At 43.1% G+C, this 16,715-nt stretch overlaps 1 protein-coding gene across 1 annotated transcript in view; it reads left to right on the top strand.

The window, feature by feature from the left end:
- The window catches only part of LOC306746755 (ankyrin-3-like), a gene marked incomplete at its 5' end in the record, with an annotated part of 94,850 nt that overhangs the window by 53,912 nt on the left and 24,223 nt on the right, over nucleotides 1-16,715 (top strand). The window contains 13 exons of the mRNA XM_079229716.1: nucleotides 741-813; nucleotides 5,974-6,097; nucleotides 7,498-7,509; nucleotides 9,736-9,838; nucleotides 10,669-10,719; nucleotides 11,315-11,430; nucleotides 12,237-12,269; nucleotides 13,161-13,385; nucleotides 13,590-13,744; nucleotides 14,093-14,304; nucleotides 14,524-14,731; nucleotides 15,103-15,199; nucleotides 16,461-16,689. Of these exons, the coding sequence (XP_079085842.1) occupies nucleotides 741-813; nucleotides 5,974-6,097; nucleotides 7,498-7,509; nucleotides 9,736-9,838; nucleotides 10,669-10,719; nucleotides 11,315-11,430; nucleotides 12,237-12,269; nucleotides 13,161-13,385; nucleotides 13,590-13,744; nucleotides 14,093-14,304; nucleotides 14,524-14,731; nucleotides 15,103-15,199; nucleotides 16,461-16,689 (1,638 nt within the window). The remainder of the gene's footprint in view (nucleotides 1-740; nucleotides 814-5,973; nucleotides 6,098-7,497; nucleotides 7,510-9,735; nucleotides 9,839-10,668; nucleotides 10,720-11,314; nucleotides 11,431-12,236; nucleotides 12,270-13,160; nucleotides 13,386-13,589; nucleotides 13,745-14,092; nucleotides 14,305-14,523; nucleotides 14,732-15,102; nucleotides 15,200-16,460; nucleotides 16,690-16,715) is intronic.

The following is a 16,715-nucleotide window of genomic DNA, read 5'->3' as shown; positions in this document are numbered from 1 at the left end:
GCTATGTCACATGTGTGAAGTTGTCCTGATTAAGAGAGCGAGAGGGCTTAGATCGGAGCTTAAGGTTTCTCCTCAAATAGCGCAGGTCACTAACAGCGATCTGACCACACACACGTGTCTGGGCAAAAGAGGGGGAGGGAGAAAGTGGAAGAGGAAGATAGGTCGAAGGATGGGGGGGTAGTGAAGAGACGGACAAAGAGGTCAATGAGGATCCTGCACAATCAGCTGCAAAGTGTATGAGTCATAACTGTCTCTGTGCACAGTGAAATAACTTGAAGATCAAGGTCGATTCCCTACACCTTTGTGGGATGGATCTATTATTCACTCTGCAGCCTGCTCAGTTGTGTGGAGTAAATTGGCCTTCAAACAAACAGTATTATTATTTCTTCCTCTGACAGAGGCCACGGCTAGGATTTAGTTTAATGTCCATATAAGGAAACATAATGTGAAGGCCACACTTTAGTTAGAATGTAAATGCTGAACTTGTCACTAACTGACTACAGTTTTCTCTAAAATATTTGAAGTTTCAGGTCATAACAGTCTTAAAATTATTAAAAGTATAAATAGGGAACTCAAATGATCAAGTGATATATTATATTCTTTTAAAAATGTACTGTATTTTTTCATCTCTAACAGATTTAAAGTTTCAGGAATTTGTGCAGAAAAAAAAACAGAAAAATAATGTGTTATTTTAGCAAAAAATAATTGTTCGGTTGTCCATCTTTTCGCCACATTTACAGAGTGCAACAGAAAAACACAAAATGAATGTCCCAGAGACCATGAATGAGTTCCTCGACATGTCCGACGATGAAGGTATGTAAAGAATGCTCAAACTGCTTTATTCTGCCATGTTTCACTCATTTAGTCCTAAAATCACATCACTTGATACTTGCAAACCGCTGCTTTGACTTCCGGATTTGATTACAAATAAAGTAATATCAATACACTGCATGATTTCCATACACTTGTTTCTGTGTGCTATGTGATGCCATTTTCATTAACACATTCATGTGCCACTGCATGTGTATTCAAATCACACAGTCTGGGCCAATGTGCCAGAAATGCTCAATGAGGAGTCTTTTATGATGTTGATGAAGGTATTTGTCACCAGTTTGCCTCCACCGTTCTGTTGTTTGTTTTGTCTCGCTTGAACATAATACAGCCAAACTCACTAAAGGCTCTGATCGTGTGTTTGAGTTATTATGCAGTTTATAAATACGGATGTAAAGAATACTCTCATCCCAAGAGCCAATAGGAGGGTCAGATAGCAGATATTTTACTTCTTTTGTTTTATTTACTCTCAGCCAGCCATCATCAGACAGAATGCGGTCTCAGCTGTTTCTATCTATCAACAAGCATCAACATTTCTCAGCTGTTTTCGCCCTGAATCTGCTCTTGGGTTTCTGGCTTATTTAGTGTCCTGTTTCTTTTCACAAACTGACACTGCTGATGTTATTTTCACGGCAACTTGAAAACACATTTGTTATTTTTAACTTCTTGCACATCGTCAGTCTGCGTGATTGTCCTTATAAAAGACTCTTTGTGAAGTTTCATTCGCTTGCAATCTCTTTGAAGGAGTTGACTCACTTTATGTTTTTATTCAGCTGACTATGAAAAGGCCTGCATGCATTCAATAAATCAATCATGTCTCACTGCATGTAAATCTTAATAAATTACATAAAAATAATGAAATCCTGACAGAAAATCTGCTGGACCAAGAACCACCCCCAGTTTACAGAACAAGCCACATTGTTTAGGGCTGCCCACTTCAGTCGCCTGCCCTTTGTTTTGGAACCACAGAGCCAACAGGCCTGTAAAATTGATGAGCTTGTTGCTTAGGGGACAGTATAGGAGGGGGGTGTGGAGTTTCTATGTCAGGTGACACCGCTAGAATCAACAAGTTACGTGCACGGACATATCAGGTGGAGGAGGAAGAGTTAGCGCTCTGGCTGCATGATGAAGATCCTCATTGGCAAATCTACGAGTCGATGTGTTATCACTACCATGCAATATAAATAAGAGTATCCACGGCCTCATGAACTGTTTATACTGTGTGCATAATAGAAAGCAGCACCAGACCGGCGTCAATAGCTATTGCTTTCAGGCCTGCGATCTTTCATCTGTGTGTGTGTGTGTGTGTGTGTGTGTGTGTGTGTGTGTGTGTGTGTGTGTGTGTGTGTGTAAGAGAGAGAGAGAGAGAAAGTGTGTAAGAGAGGGAGTTAGGAAGTAAAGAGTGTCCACATCTCTGTTTAATCCTAAAGCCAATCCTATTAAGATGTAGTTGTGGGGGACAATCCTGGTGTGTGTGTGTGTGTGTGTGTGTGTGTGTGTGTGTGTGGCGCCTGCCTGTGTAATCACGTGCGCATGTCGTGCTTTGTATAGACTACTACCTATGGCCACTAATTGTTCCATCTTTAGAGAGCAACCTAACCCCTTGTTGTGCTCTCCTGTCTGTCATATATTGAGTATCCTCCTCACTGGTATTTAACTGTCAAACACCTCTTGCATAAATGTTCTAAATATACATATTCTTGTGCAAGTTTTAGTCAGTGTGTGCAACATGTAGAAGGAAGAGACATGTTGCTCGAATTGCAAAACGATGGTTATTTTGTCATTATTTTAGCCCCACTTCTATTTTGACATGCAGCCAGATTTCCACCATAGAGGAAGAAAAGACAGGAGGAGTGTCCAGTGAGAGTCCTCTTCTTCTCTCCGTCAATGTCTCCTCTGCGGAGGTTCCCAAGCATTTTTTTTCTCAAACGACCTGTCAGCTGATCTGCTCTCCACAGAGCGGTAAACACTTTCTGTTGACTCTCTTCAGCCGGAGTTTGTTGTGGATGCTGGTGAGCCAAAGGGCGCACCGAGACGTCCTCTCTTTAAATCCCATGAGATGAGCTTTGTGAGCCGCCAGCAGGAGAATTAACCCCGGTGTGGCCGCCGATGGCAGATTGCTTTGACTTTTACTCTTTCTGTCCAGCAATGTGCACTTTTTCAGAACTTTAAGAGAGCTTGAATTGTATTTATTTGCGGAGAAAGAGCGGCAGAGATGTGCGCACCGCGGCGGCAAACGCGCAACTTGGTCTGAGTGGAGTTAAGTGCGTGGGGTGGAGAGAGGGCAACGTTTTCCATCAGCGCCAGAAGCACTGAATGGACTACTTGATAGTCCTCGCCTCTCACTGGATCTACTTTTCATACCGGGGACGTTTAACGGAGCTTTAGACAAATAGAAATAACGCAGGAGATATCAGAAGAGTTGTGATCAATAATGGCTGCATTGAACAAAGGTAAGTCCTTAGAGCATTAGAGGAAGTTTAAATGGCTGTCTTTGGCGTTTTGAAGGCTGATATGTAAAAAGAAAGAAAGAAGAAAAACATACACACCGTGGATCGACCGAGAGACAGAAAGTGGAGTTTTTATTATTTGCGTATTCATTATTATTATTGGATGTTATTGGATGATGAAGGTTATGGCAATTCACTCAGCCTTTTACTTGCTACGGACATTTATTTTTCGTTTTTTACTGCTTAGTTAGAGAAAGAGTGAGGTTTGATGCGGTGACTTTGGTACATAGATGATAGCCAACAATAGGATGTCTGTGCGCACGCGTGTGTGTGCGTGCGCGTGAGCGTGTGTGTGGACGTGGGTGTGTGTGGTGGGTAACTGAGCTTGAATGGGACGATGATACATTACAGCAGCGGGAAGCCAATTGTTTTCCAGTTCTGTGAAGTCAGACAGAAACAGCTAGAAAAACACAGGAAGTGAGGTGATCAGTCAACCACCAGAATAAAAGCATAGCATAAGCATAAAGAATTAGAGCTATGCAGCCTGTCTTGAATTCTAAAACCGTAATATTATGTTAGTTTGCTTTCTGCTTCCTTCTTTAGTTGATATCGAAGTTTTGCATGATACATGTGGTAACACTAGACCAGGGGTGTCAAACTCATTTTAGTTAAGGGGCCACATACTGCCCATTTTGATCTTAAGTGGGCCGGACCAGTAAAATCATAGCATAATAATGCATACATAACGACAATATTTCTCTATGTTTAAATCATTGGTGGAGGTTTTTGGATGATAAACCCTATTTCAAGGTATTTCTACAATAAACTAGAAACATAAAGACCAACAATTCAGACATCAGCCCACTGTTTATTTGCCTGAGCTCTCCTCTGCAGATTCCCTCGCTTTGTGACGCGTTTGTGATGCCACTTTCATGACGTGATCCATTTTTAAAGACTTGCAACACAATGCCTCCTGGTGCAAAATACAGTGAAATGTCCAACAACGTTATCCTCCATTTGCAGCTTGTACTTTCTCCTTGAATTTTGTCACAACACCTGTTTTTCTCCCGATCATTGATTGTGCACCGTCTGTAGCCTCACTGACAGCACAGGTCCAGTTCACTGCGACCCGGTCCAGCGCTTCAACGAGAGCGCTACAAATGTAATTGGCTGTAGTGGTGTCTGTCATGGGTATCAACTCAAGGAACTCCTCGGTGACCGCAAAAATCTCATCAACACCACGAATGAATACGACCAGTTGAGCAATATCTCTAGTAATGTCAGTGCTCCAATTCTAGAATGGAATTTTATAATTCTAGAATGGAATTTTAGAATTATAAATGGAATTTTATAATGGAATTTTATAATGAAATTTTAGAATTCTAGAATGGGATTTTAGAATTCTAGAATGGGATTTTAGAATGGAATTTTAGAATTCTAGAATGGAATTTTAGAATGAAATTTTAGAATTCTAGAATGGAATTTTAGAATTCTAGAGTGGCTCAATGGTTAGCATGCCTGTCTTACAATTTAGAGGTTTTGTGGTTCAAGACCCAGGGCAGTTATTTTTTCTTTTCCTTTTTTTTCTGCAATTTTAATAATTACCCTGCGGGCCAGACTGGACCCCCTGGCAGGCCGGATGCACTCTTGAATACATTGAACCTAATGATATTGATTCAATTATTTATTTCAAAGCATTTGGCCGCACATATCATGTGCATATTGCATTTCTTTTAGTCTATTGTCCTATTGTAGACAGTAGACGTTGGTCGTTTGTGTAATAAGACCCAATTGAAGCACATGAATGAACAACTTAAACTTTTAATATAATGTTAGCATTTTAGGGAATTCATTTGGTCACTCGCGTCCGAATGTTGAAGAGCAGGTGTCACATTTCATTGTTTTAGGTGAGGTTTGACAACCTAAAAATCTTTCCCCGACGGTTTTATTTTGAAATGTGACACCGGAAACGCCTACTATTGTTGTCATCTTGCCGCTGGTGCTGGTGTCTGAGCGGAGTGCGGCAGTATTGAAGGCAGGGGGAGGGGCTGCGGTGAAGGAGCGCAGTGTTGCAGGCAGGACAGAGCCCGACATGAGGGAGAAGGGGAAACACAGTAGCCGCTCCGCCGGCTTCATTGACCGGCGTGTCATCGTCCACCGGTCCGCCGATCGAGGTGCGGTGCGGTTCTGCACTCTGTGCTTGTTCTCTGTTTATTGTGCGCATGCTTTTAGTCGCTGTTAAACCCGCTGCGCTCCATCTTCTGAGTGCTTCGAAAAGAGCTGCGTTTGGTTTTACAGGAGAGCTTCAGATATACCGCAAAGTGGCTTTTTGCTGCTGCCTCTGATGTCATTTTTCTCCAAAATGATTACTGTCTAACCTCTAAAAACAGCCAAGCATCGGCGATGCTCAGTCTTCCAGCTTCATGTTGTTGTTATTGTTCTGTCACTGTCATATGAAGAGGTAAAGTTGCAGTGGGCTATGCAGTTGCAGTGAGGTGTGTTGGGTTAAACAACAGAGTCCTTTAGATACATGATCCAAGGCCTCCTTTATGTACTATGATCCAATAAGTGAGAGACTGATATCGGCAGTGAGGTCTTGTTTTTCTTCCTGAGGTGCCGCATCACCTCTCTTTGCCTGGATTCTTTTTTTTAAGTTAACAAGGGGATTTCATGATATCATCCCCCATACCAGGTGAGGATGCATTGACCGGGGACACGGACAAATACCTGCGGCCCCAGGACCTCAAAGAGCTGGGGGATGACTCTCTCCCTCAGGAGGGGTACATGGGTTTCAGCATAGGAGCCCGCTCAGCCAGGTAAGCACCTGTCATTTATATTATGAATATCACTGATGTTCTTTGGCGCAATGCCGATAGCTTCCACCTTGTCATTAGACTATTGTGGCTAGGTTTATATATATATATATATATATATATATATATATATATATATATATATATATATATATATATATATATATATATTTGCTATCGATGGTGTGGTTGTTCACCCTACGCATTAGATATGGTGAAACAAAGCATGTGATCTACAGCCCCACCAACACACACACACAGAAACTCGGGCACACTCGCACACACACAAACAGAATAATGGAAATCGCTGGAGAAAGCAGCTGGAAAGTTGCCATCCAATGATTCAACCCGGCAAAATGATTCAGCGTTTTATCTGGCCTCATTCAAAACCCAGGCAAAGATTACAAATGGCCCATAGTGTCACACAGGAGATATAAGCTGCATCTTTGAATGGTGAGGCCTTTGATACTCTACGTGAACAAGCTGCTCATCCAGATTGGACACAGGCCTAACTACAGTTTCAGATAGTGAACAAAGTACGTAGTGGAAAGCTGTCAGGCTCCAGTGAAAACACACCAGCAGCACACAGGACGAGTGTCGTGCGGCCCCGGAGTGTATGTTGTAGCCACACGGACAGATGGCAGATGGACTGTGATGCCTAGATGGATAAAAACAACGACACTAACTGTGACAGGAAGCTGCTTACATCAGCGGGTCACAAGAAAACATGGGAAACTGTGAATTAAATGGAGATATTCCATAAACAAACATGTTTGACGAGCTTAATGGGTTGTTTACTGGAAAGAGGTTTGAATTGAACTGTGTGAATGGTTGTTAAGAGTTCGAAATAGTATGGGAGTTAAAAGTGGTTTGCGACCATATTTAAGGGTTTGAAGTTTCAGTTATTAGCTCAAACTCAAGTTTTTGTTACTGTTGTCAACAGTTTATTGTTATTTAAGGGTCTCTTTGTAAAAAATAATACCTCCATCTGCTACAAATTAGAACTCCACATACTTAAACTGATCCTTTATGCAGGTGCCTTTGTGTAATTGCATATGAAGTAGAAGAACAGTAAGCAAAACAAATATATTATATATATATATATTATATTTATTTATTTATTGATCAGCAAATGTATGATGTTCTTTCCTCCTCTTTACTTTCTGTTTATGACATCAACATTGGTTTGCTTTTTGACTGGGCTGTACACACACACACACACACACACACACACTCAAGAATGAACTAATCATAGCATACCACCATGCAAAAGCTCAGCATCAATGTCGTATGAAAACAAAAATGAAAGCCACATCATGCTTGAATGTCTTCAAAATGCTTCGCTTTTCACTCTTCTATTTTGTTCTTTTCCTTGTTTTCCTGCACCGTGTCCCTCATTCTAGCCCTAGACTCAGGTAAGAACAGAGTAGTAGTTGTAGAAGTAGTAAGCGTCATTAGTTGTGAATGATGTCCCCCTCCTCCCTTTCCCTGTGACCCATGAACCCTGTTCAACCCTACACCCATTAAAACCACTAACCCAACCCATCAGCCATCCATTGGACACTGGCATCATCCAGTGTTGTTGTCATTCTGTTTGTGGTAACAGATTTGTCACTTTCTTGCCGTCACGTGTTTTTGATATCGTCGCTCCATTTTAGCTGATCGCCATTCACCATATTTTCTAATTCTTCCTGAAAACCACATGTTTTTGATGCAGGTGTGGAAAAGAAGCAATCTTTCTGGAAGAGAGATTGAGAGAATAAAAGCCACATGTGTATTGTTGTTGTTTTTTGCAGACTTTTATTTAGTTTGATTTGTGTGAAATAATTCTATAATTTTTTAAGGTGGCTTATTGTTAAGTGGCACTGTATAATTGTTTAGTGCCACTGGGTGTAACTTCCAGGGATCAAACACATCCATTTCTTAATAATCCGCCCCCTTGTATCCCATCTATTTAAATCTAAGTAAATAAAGATACTTAATTCAGGATTAACATGGATCTTAAATTATGGTTTGCAGAGATGGAAAGTTACCGGCCTGAGATTTCGCTGCATTTAGAAATCATCGACACAGGCATCACACGTACACAGAGGCATTTGCGCACAACCCCTCACATGTACGCACAATGACGCACACGATTGTCCACAGAGTTGCCTTCCTAAAAACACAAGTACGTTGGTGTACACATGGAGATGCCAGGCAGAAAAATCAAGTTATTTGGATAATGGGAAGTGTAGTTTACAGCGAGGCAGACAGATTGATCAACATGGAATGTAGTGGTGTGGAAGAGGAGAGTGAACTGTTGCCTAAAACGGTGCAGTCTTAGTAGTGATAGAGACGGTAGATACAGAGGAAGAGATGAGGGGACAGCGGTGGCATGACATGCAGAAATTAATGACAGACAATAAAGAAGTCAACCACAATAATTAGAAGGAAGCACAGAAGAAAAATGAGAAGTGTTTAGGGAGGGGAGGAGGATGGACAGAATGAGAAAGAGGAGGAAGCTGTGAAGAACAAACAGAGTCGGGCTGAGAGCAGAGGGTGGTGCCGGGGTAGTGCTGCCATGCCAGCGAGTCCATTCAGGCCGCACAGAGTTGCTTGGTAACTTCGATGGTGGGGCAGGCAGGCAGTGCTGAATAAAGGGCTTCTCTCTGTGCTGAATAGTGTGCCCACTCAAACATGCTGAGCTCTGCATTTTTTGCCCCCCTCGCATGCCCGTTCTCCCCCCTCCACACAGGACACATCAATACACACAGTACAGTATTCAAAATATGGCTCGGAGTTGTATCTCTTCGCAAGCCCCTCATAGGGCACAAACACATCCAAAAACTCATCACATACGTTGTTTATATGCCCAGACAAGTGCGCAGCAGACTGTAAATGTCTGTGTCGTGATTGTGCGTCGGCTCTTCTGCTCTGATCAAAAAACCCTGTAGCAAAAACAGCACAGGACGCACAAAGAAGGACCTGAAAGGAATCTACAGCACCGCATTGAGCCCAAGAGGCTGCACAAATAGGCTCACGTCACCGCACACCCAGCCATAAAGCAGACTGCAGCAGGACAGATAGAAAAGACCAGCTTCCCTTTTGTGTCTTTTGCTGCTCAGAAACAGGTCTAGGTCAGCTGCTAATCTTAGAATAAAGCAGTGTCAGTCTTTGAGCTCGAGTCAGATTGAACCGTTTTGAGCTGCCCCAGTTTCTTTCTACTGTCAGTGCAAGAAATGTGTCAGCGAGCTGCACACGTGTACTCTCCCCAAATCTGTCATATTTCATCGTTTAGACACACTTAGTGATCATCAGTGTTCCTGACGCACACCTCTGAACAGCCGTCTGTGTTCTCCTTCAGTCTCTTCCCCTCTATCTCTCAATGCAAACAAACTGACCTCGCTCACATTTCCATCTCTGAATAACCTGCTGCAGTTTTCTTATCTTTGTCAAACTGCGGGCTCCACAGCCTCTCTCCCTCTCTCTCCCTCTATTTTCCATTTATAACTTTTGGACTCTCTCCGTCCAGTTATAAAAAAAGCTGGTTCCCTGGAGGTTGCATGTAGTAACGGATTCCTTGCTTTTTGTTTTATGTTGTGTTCCCCTGCCCGTCACTTGTTGTTGCCCACGGCGCCGGGTTGCGTGGTAACATGTAGCCTCCGCTCCTTCAGTTCGGATAGGTCCAACACACTCAACCGGAGCTCCTATGCGCGGGACAGTATGATGATCGAAGAGATTCTGGCGCCCACGAAGGACACGGTAAGATCAATTTCTTGCCCTTTTCTCCTTCTCTCTGTAGATGTTCACTTTTTCCTTCCTTTGTATCTTCAGCTGTCTGTTTTTCAAGCTTTAATGTCTCTTCTTCATCAAATTCCCTGGTGGTCTTTCTGTCAGTGGCCTGGTGAGGGAAAACCCGCTGGGTAGATTTAAATCCGGGTAGCTTTACTTGTCTTGCACAAAGGTCATAACCGAAGCAGCGTTGACGCGCTGCTTTCTTTTTGCCAAAGTGCTGAGGGAGAGTGTATCACACCTTGACGAAGAGTTTATTCACACCTCAGGGCTTTCTGAGGCCTCTCTTTGCTTCCTCTTGGAAAAAACGCAGTGCTCTGCAGAGCTCGTCTCGCCTGTCCGACGCTGGTTGGAGCCAAAACAGAAACTGTAACCTTCTCATAAACAATATTAGTGACATAACCAACAAGTTCAATGACATCATGACCCAATATCTCAAACTAGACATGGACAAAATATTCACTTCCCTCAACTCTCTTTAACAAAATAAGCAAATGTTTTGGACTTCCAAAGAGCTTCCCATTACATTGGTATCATATCATAAATATACATGAGGTCAAATAACATTTTCCTCCATGGTGGTCCATTCATCTTTGAATAATCTGCTACATAGGCTGGATGAAGTTTCAGTTATATAGGAATTGTTTGACTACATTTGTAAAACTAATCTTCACAGAGATAGGATCATGTTTGTTTTGGTGGAAATTGAATCCTTCAGTGAAACAAAGCTGCGTGATCCTTTGTCTGGACCTCACAGTGCCCTCAGTGTGACCTCTGAACTGTCTCTCTTCTCCCCTAAGCTTCAGAGTGTCTGTAAAGACATTTCCTACTTGGTTGACCCACTCAATAAGGTATAAAGAGTTCACGGATGTCCGACTCATTCCTCAGTTTTGTTTATTTGTTCAGTCCCTGTGGTTCAGCTTCCATTGCTCTTGAGTTTTGTATATGTGTTTGTTTTGGATCCATGCCGTTGTCATCTCATTCATTAGTGCCGGTCTGTATTTTGGTCGTTCCCATGTTCATGTTCTTTCAGCGTACGTGAGTTCTCATGATTCGATGTTCACATATATCATTTATTAAAGCTGGTTTCTAGTTTTTCAAGGCCTTCATAGTTGCTGCACATAACCTTTGTGCGTTTCAGTGTAGCATATTCACTGTGTTATTTATAGTTTCTTTTTGCCCTGATTGTGACCAATTTAGTTCAGAAGCCGTGAATGTTATAAGCTCATTGCCCCATACCATGCATGAATCGAGGGTCGTAAAAAAAAAGGAAGGGAGGGTACTTATGTCTGTCAACTGTTATCTCCTACAATGATTCATATTAGCTCTTTTTTGTGTTCTTGGTGAGCATATTTCCTTCCATTTACAACCTCATATCTATCTGCCGCTCTCAATCCTCCTCTTTCTCGTGACGTATCTCTTCTTCCTCGGCTCTTCCCCTCCCAGCACCTGGATGTGACCAGAGACTACAGCTCTGAGTGTATGCGGCGCTACAGCTGGACTCCGGACACTATGGACCACAGCCACAGCCACAACACTGTGTCCAGTCCCATTCACTCCGGGTAAGACCAGCTGCACTGTCTCATCCGATCTGTTTACCAGACTGCACACGCATACATACACCACATTCAAAAGCTCACACATACACAGCATGCACAACTTGCATAAATGATACATTTTCTATGCTTTGTGCACACAACCGGTGTATTGTCTTTTGTTCCCCCCCCCAAGAGTAAATATTCAGCAAACCCTGCAGCAATGATGCAGACATGATGCAGTGCTGTGGGCTTTCCGCAGTGCTGCTATTGTACACATTGCATTACAGCAACAAAAGACACAGTCTATCCTCTGAAAGCTTTCATGTCATACCACAAGTATAAAGACATGGTCCAGATGTCACCCTCTGCTTCACTGACATCAGTTCTATTCCCGTCACCACAGAAACAAAGAACAGACTCCATGTGAGCTCATGTCACAGTGACTCGTGTGTTTCATTTAGATAAGATTTTGCTCTCATTCACATACTTTGAATATATGACATCGTAAAAATGCTGCTCTGGATGAATGTCGCTGTCTTTGTACAGAACTTAATGCACCATTTGCTCAGAAAGGAAATACTGGGATCTGTCATGTCCAGTTTCATTATTAGATTATGTGTGTTTGTCTGTTTATTTATTTATTCATTCATTGTAATTTGGTCCTCAGTGTGTCTTGTGTTCTCCCTTGATTTTCCACCTCTGCCGTTTTTAATCTCTCCTCCATCTTCATTAGTAACTACAGATCCCAACAGTGATTGTGAAACCTTGATACTAAAACTAGGTTCTGGGGGTTTGCCTCCTGCATTGCCTCCATTGTGTTTATTTTGCAGCCTCTCCTCCCCGCTCCCTCAGTATGACTCCAGGTGATGACTGAGTTCGCTGCTCTTACCCACGATGCTGCAGTGACTCCACTCTCACTCCGCCACCTCTGTCTCCCTCTCACCTCGACACTCTCTTCCCCTCTTGGCCTTCTCTCTTCCGCTCTGTGCTCGTCTCATCCGTGTGGTCTGGTGTTTCATTTGCACTGCCTAGATATTAGAAGTGTGTAGTCAACGTGTTTGGGAGTCTTTTTTCATCGATGTGCCATCTCTTCCTCTCACAGCGCACGTTGAAAATAAATCTTCCTCAACAGTTTACAGGGATTCTGCTATTTCCAGCATACAGTAGAGAAAAAGCATAACATAACACTGTTAGTGAACATAACAGCCACGTTTGTCTTTAGGCTTAAGGGCTGCTCATAAAGAATACATCCTACTCCATCTTAACTCTTTACTTGTGTCAATGATTACATGGGATGCCAAAACCTGCTCTATATTTGAAGACACATCACATATCACATATCTATTTTGGTGAAACATCTGCGCAGGTGTTTTAATATGTGTTGCTTTAGAGGAACTGAAATGTGGCAATAGTCTCACCTTCAGCCTCAGGAGTGGAAACTAAACTTTTTGCAACTTCATTAGCACCTTGTTTAGTTTCAAACTGTGTTTAATGTTCTAAATTGAGGCACGTGAAGGTGAGATCTGCCAACTTTCAGAACCCAAAGCATCTTTTTTTCTTCTTCTTCCAATCGTTCTATCTCTTGCTTTTTCTCTATTTTGGTTATTTTCTCTCTTTTCCTTTCTTTATTTGGGTGTACGGTGATCACAGCATGGGAATTGTCCTCCTCACTTGTGTCCGTGGTAAAGCTTCCTTCTATCTGTCTGTCTGCGTCTTTTCCTCCTCTAACGTTGCTTTTTTTTAACACCTTGCAGGTTCTTGGTCAGCTTCATGGTGGATGCCCGCGGCGGCTCCATGAGAGGCAGCCGCCACAATGGCATGCGCATCATCATCCCTCCTCGGAAGTGTACGGCGCCCACACGCATCACCTGCCGCCTGGCCAAAAGGCACAAGCTGGCCTACCCCCCACCCATGGTGGAGGGGGAGGGGCTAGTCAGCCGGCTGGTGGAGGTCGGACCAGCGGGTGCTCAGTTCCTCGGGTAGGACACTTGGGATTTTCTTTCTTATGAGTCTTCAACAGGCCAGGGGAAAAAACTGAGATATTTTCTGACATCAACTTAGAATATCATGACTTGCCAGTACAGCTAATTAACTAGACTTATCATTAAAACCTCAAAGCTGCCCTTACGTTTGGGGTTTCTTTTACTTACTTAAGTTCTATCATGTTCTATTTTTTCTTTTAGTCCGGTGATTGTGGAGATCCCTCACTTTGGGTCCATGCGGGGGAAAGAGAGGGAGCTGATCGTGTTGAGGAGTGACAATGGTGACACGTGGAAGGAGCACCAGTCTGATGCCAGATCCGAAGACCTCTTTGAACTGCTTACGGGAATGGACGAAGGTAAAGGACAGGTTATTCTGTGTGCTTTAACATTTATCAACGACAGTTTGTACAAAGACAGTTGTTGTGTCCGCAGTGAATGGATGAAGGTGAACTAAACTGAAGGTGAAAACCTACACTACATAACCCAGGGCTATATGTCAGCTGGTGACCTAGAAAAGCTAACTTTCACTCTGTTTAGCCTATTTATTGTCCTGTTTTGTTGCGACACTGACCAAAATGTCATACCTAAATAGTACCTAACATTAAGATATATTGTCAGACTAGAATTTAGTGAATTTTTAAGAGACAGCAACCATTAAATGTGGCTTAAAAACACATTCATGAGGGTAACATTTTCTGTCACAGAGTTGGACAGTCCTATCGAATTGGAGAAGAAGCGCATTTGCCGCATCGTCACTACCGATTTCCCTCAGTATTTTGCCGTGGTGTCGCGGATCAAGCAGGAGTCTAACCACATGGGTCCTGACGGAGGCCTGCTGTCCAGCAGCACCGTGTCCATGGTCCAGGCCTCGTTCCCACAGGGGGCGCTCACCAAGAAGATCCGTGTTGGCCTGCAGGTACTGCAGGACTCGTTAGATCTGCATCTTGCAACTGTTTCATGACTCAGCTTTTACTGCCCACTGAACCTATTATTTATTTATATGCCTGACCTATTTGTGGTTGAATAGTTGATGCTGCCTCACCCGTCTTGACGCTTCTATTTCATAGAAAGTTCAGGGAAAGTTTGACCAAACATTTCTCCAACAAACCTTTTCTCTTCCTGTGTGTCTGTTTAGGCCCAGCCTGTGCCAGATGACATGGCGAGGGCGATCCTTGGCAACAGAGCTACCTTCAGCCCCATCGTCACTGTTGAGCCAAGGAGGAGAAAGTTCCACAAGCCGATCACGATGACGATCCCTGTCCCGCCTCGATCGGCAGAAGGCCATCCCAGCGGCCACCGAGGCGACGCTCCACCCTGCCTGCGTCTGCTCTGCAGCATCACAGGCAAGTGGACCTGAGGATCACTAGAGCACGACAACACTGCAGCAGTGCCTCGCTCCAAAATGCTTTTACAGGCCTAGCATTAGGTTATTTAACACAAACACTTTGACATTGTATCCTGAGATGCTCATAAATGTCTTTAGTGACACCAGTCGTAGTTGCTCATCCATTTATTTTACATGAAACAGGGTTATTGACTCACTGTGACTTGAATAGCTGTGGGCACATCAGGTCTACTTTTGATGTCAAAAGCCACTGGTCGATAGAGAGAAGATGAAGAGCTAAGAAGATAAAAGGATGAGGATTACAAAAGCTCAAGCTCTGGCAAGGTTGGAAAGGTAGTGAGCTCATCTTTTGGTGCTTGTTTCATGCAGGAGGGACGTCCCCGGCCCAGTGGGAGGACATCACAGGGACCACACCGCTGTCCTTTGTCACCGATTGCGTCTCCTTCACCACAAATGTGTCGGCCAGGTGAGACTCATACTGAACACATACTGTTAGATTTTTTCATAGTGTGCCATGCATTTGATCACTATAAAAATATTACAACTATTTTTCTGAAGCTGAGTAATTAACACTTAATTGCAGCTCTTGTGAAATATATAAAATATATACTTCTACCATTTGGATAAACAAAGCACAAAGCAGTTGAGGTCTTGCTTCTCTTAATTTTCTTAAGTACATTAGGCGTTCAAAAGAAAAATGAATCTGCCACTATTTTGATAATGAAGTCATTTTTCAAGCAAAACTGACAAAAATGGAATGGCTCCAGGCCTAAAGGGTCACTGTTTTCTGAAGTTTTAATAGACCAGATGACCCATCGAGAAAATGATTGACAGATTAGTCGATGATGAAAATAATAATTAGTTGCAGCCTTCGTCCTACCCCTCTGGAATATACAAGTACATCCAAGGAATTTTTAAATCACTGCCAGAAGATATTTCAGTGTGCCTCAAAATGGTGACAGTGCACTACCGGGAAGCAACGAAAAGTTGGCAGTGAATCCCAAAATATATCACAAGACAAAAACTCACATTACTGTCAGTTGGCAAAATTCAACTCTGGGCAGCTGTTTTGCATTTTTCTTGACTAGAGCATCAAATCTTTTCCTGATCTTCTATTTCACTGCAGACATAAGGAGAGCTAGTTCCCCACTTCTAGAGTCTGACTCTACATGTTATTGGCTGACTCTTAATTAATTAAGTGACTTCATTTTGAGTTTGTTGTCCTCCCGGTGCTCTCTTCACGGTTTTATTAGTAAAGTTAAATCACGTTTCTCTGTGGCCCTGCATGCTAACAAGGTTACACTTACTTACGCATTTTGCCTAAAATAGTACAAAGTCACGTTACCCATTCATTGTTGAGGCCTGCCCCTAAACTGACCTCAGCAACCGAACTTCATGGTTATAGTACTCAAAGTCATGAACTAGACTGGGATCATGTGGCAAGTGTGCAGCCTGATGTTAACTGAGCACCCTGTTGTTGATCTCTCCACAGCTGTCATGTGTTTGTTTTAACCCAGCTTGTTTGATTCATTGCTTAAGTTTCAGTGTGATACAAAAATAGTTCAAAACTTGAATCAGTTTTAAGTCATTCTCATATCAAGCAAATTGTTCACGTGGCTCATTCTAGATTTGTCGTTCTTTTTCTGCTTCTCCTATCCCCTCCTCTCCTCTCCTCTTTCCTCCGATCTCTCCTCTCCTCCTCTCCTCTCCTTTCCTCTCCTCCACAGGTTCTGGCTCGCAGACTGTCACCAGATTCCTGAGACGGTGAGTCTAGCGTCTCAGTTATACCGGGAGCTGATCTGCGTGCCGTACCTGGCCAAGTTTGTGGTGTTCGCCAAGATGAACGACGCTATTGAGGCTCGACTGCGCTGCTTCTGCATGACGGACGACAAAGTGGACAAGACCCTCGAGCAGCAGGAGAACTTTGAGGAAGTGGCCCGGAGCAAAGATATCGAGGTGGGGGTCGTGTGTTCATGTGGATG

This window comes from Taurulus bubalis (assembly GCF_910589615.1).
Source record: "Taurulus bubalis genome assembly, chromosome: 14".
In the NCBI taxonomy this organism is placed as follows: domain Eukaryota; kingdom Metazoa; phylum Chordata; class Actinopteri; order Perciformes; family Cottidae; genus Taurulus; species Taurulus bubalis.
Note: the sequence above shows the minus strand (reverse complement) of the source record. Positions and strands in the feature narration are given on the sequence as shown.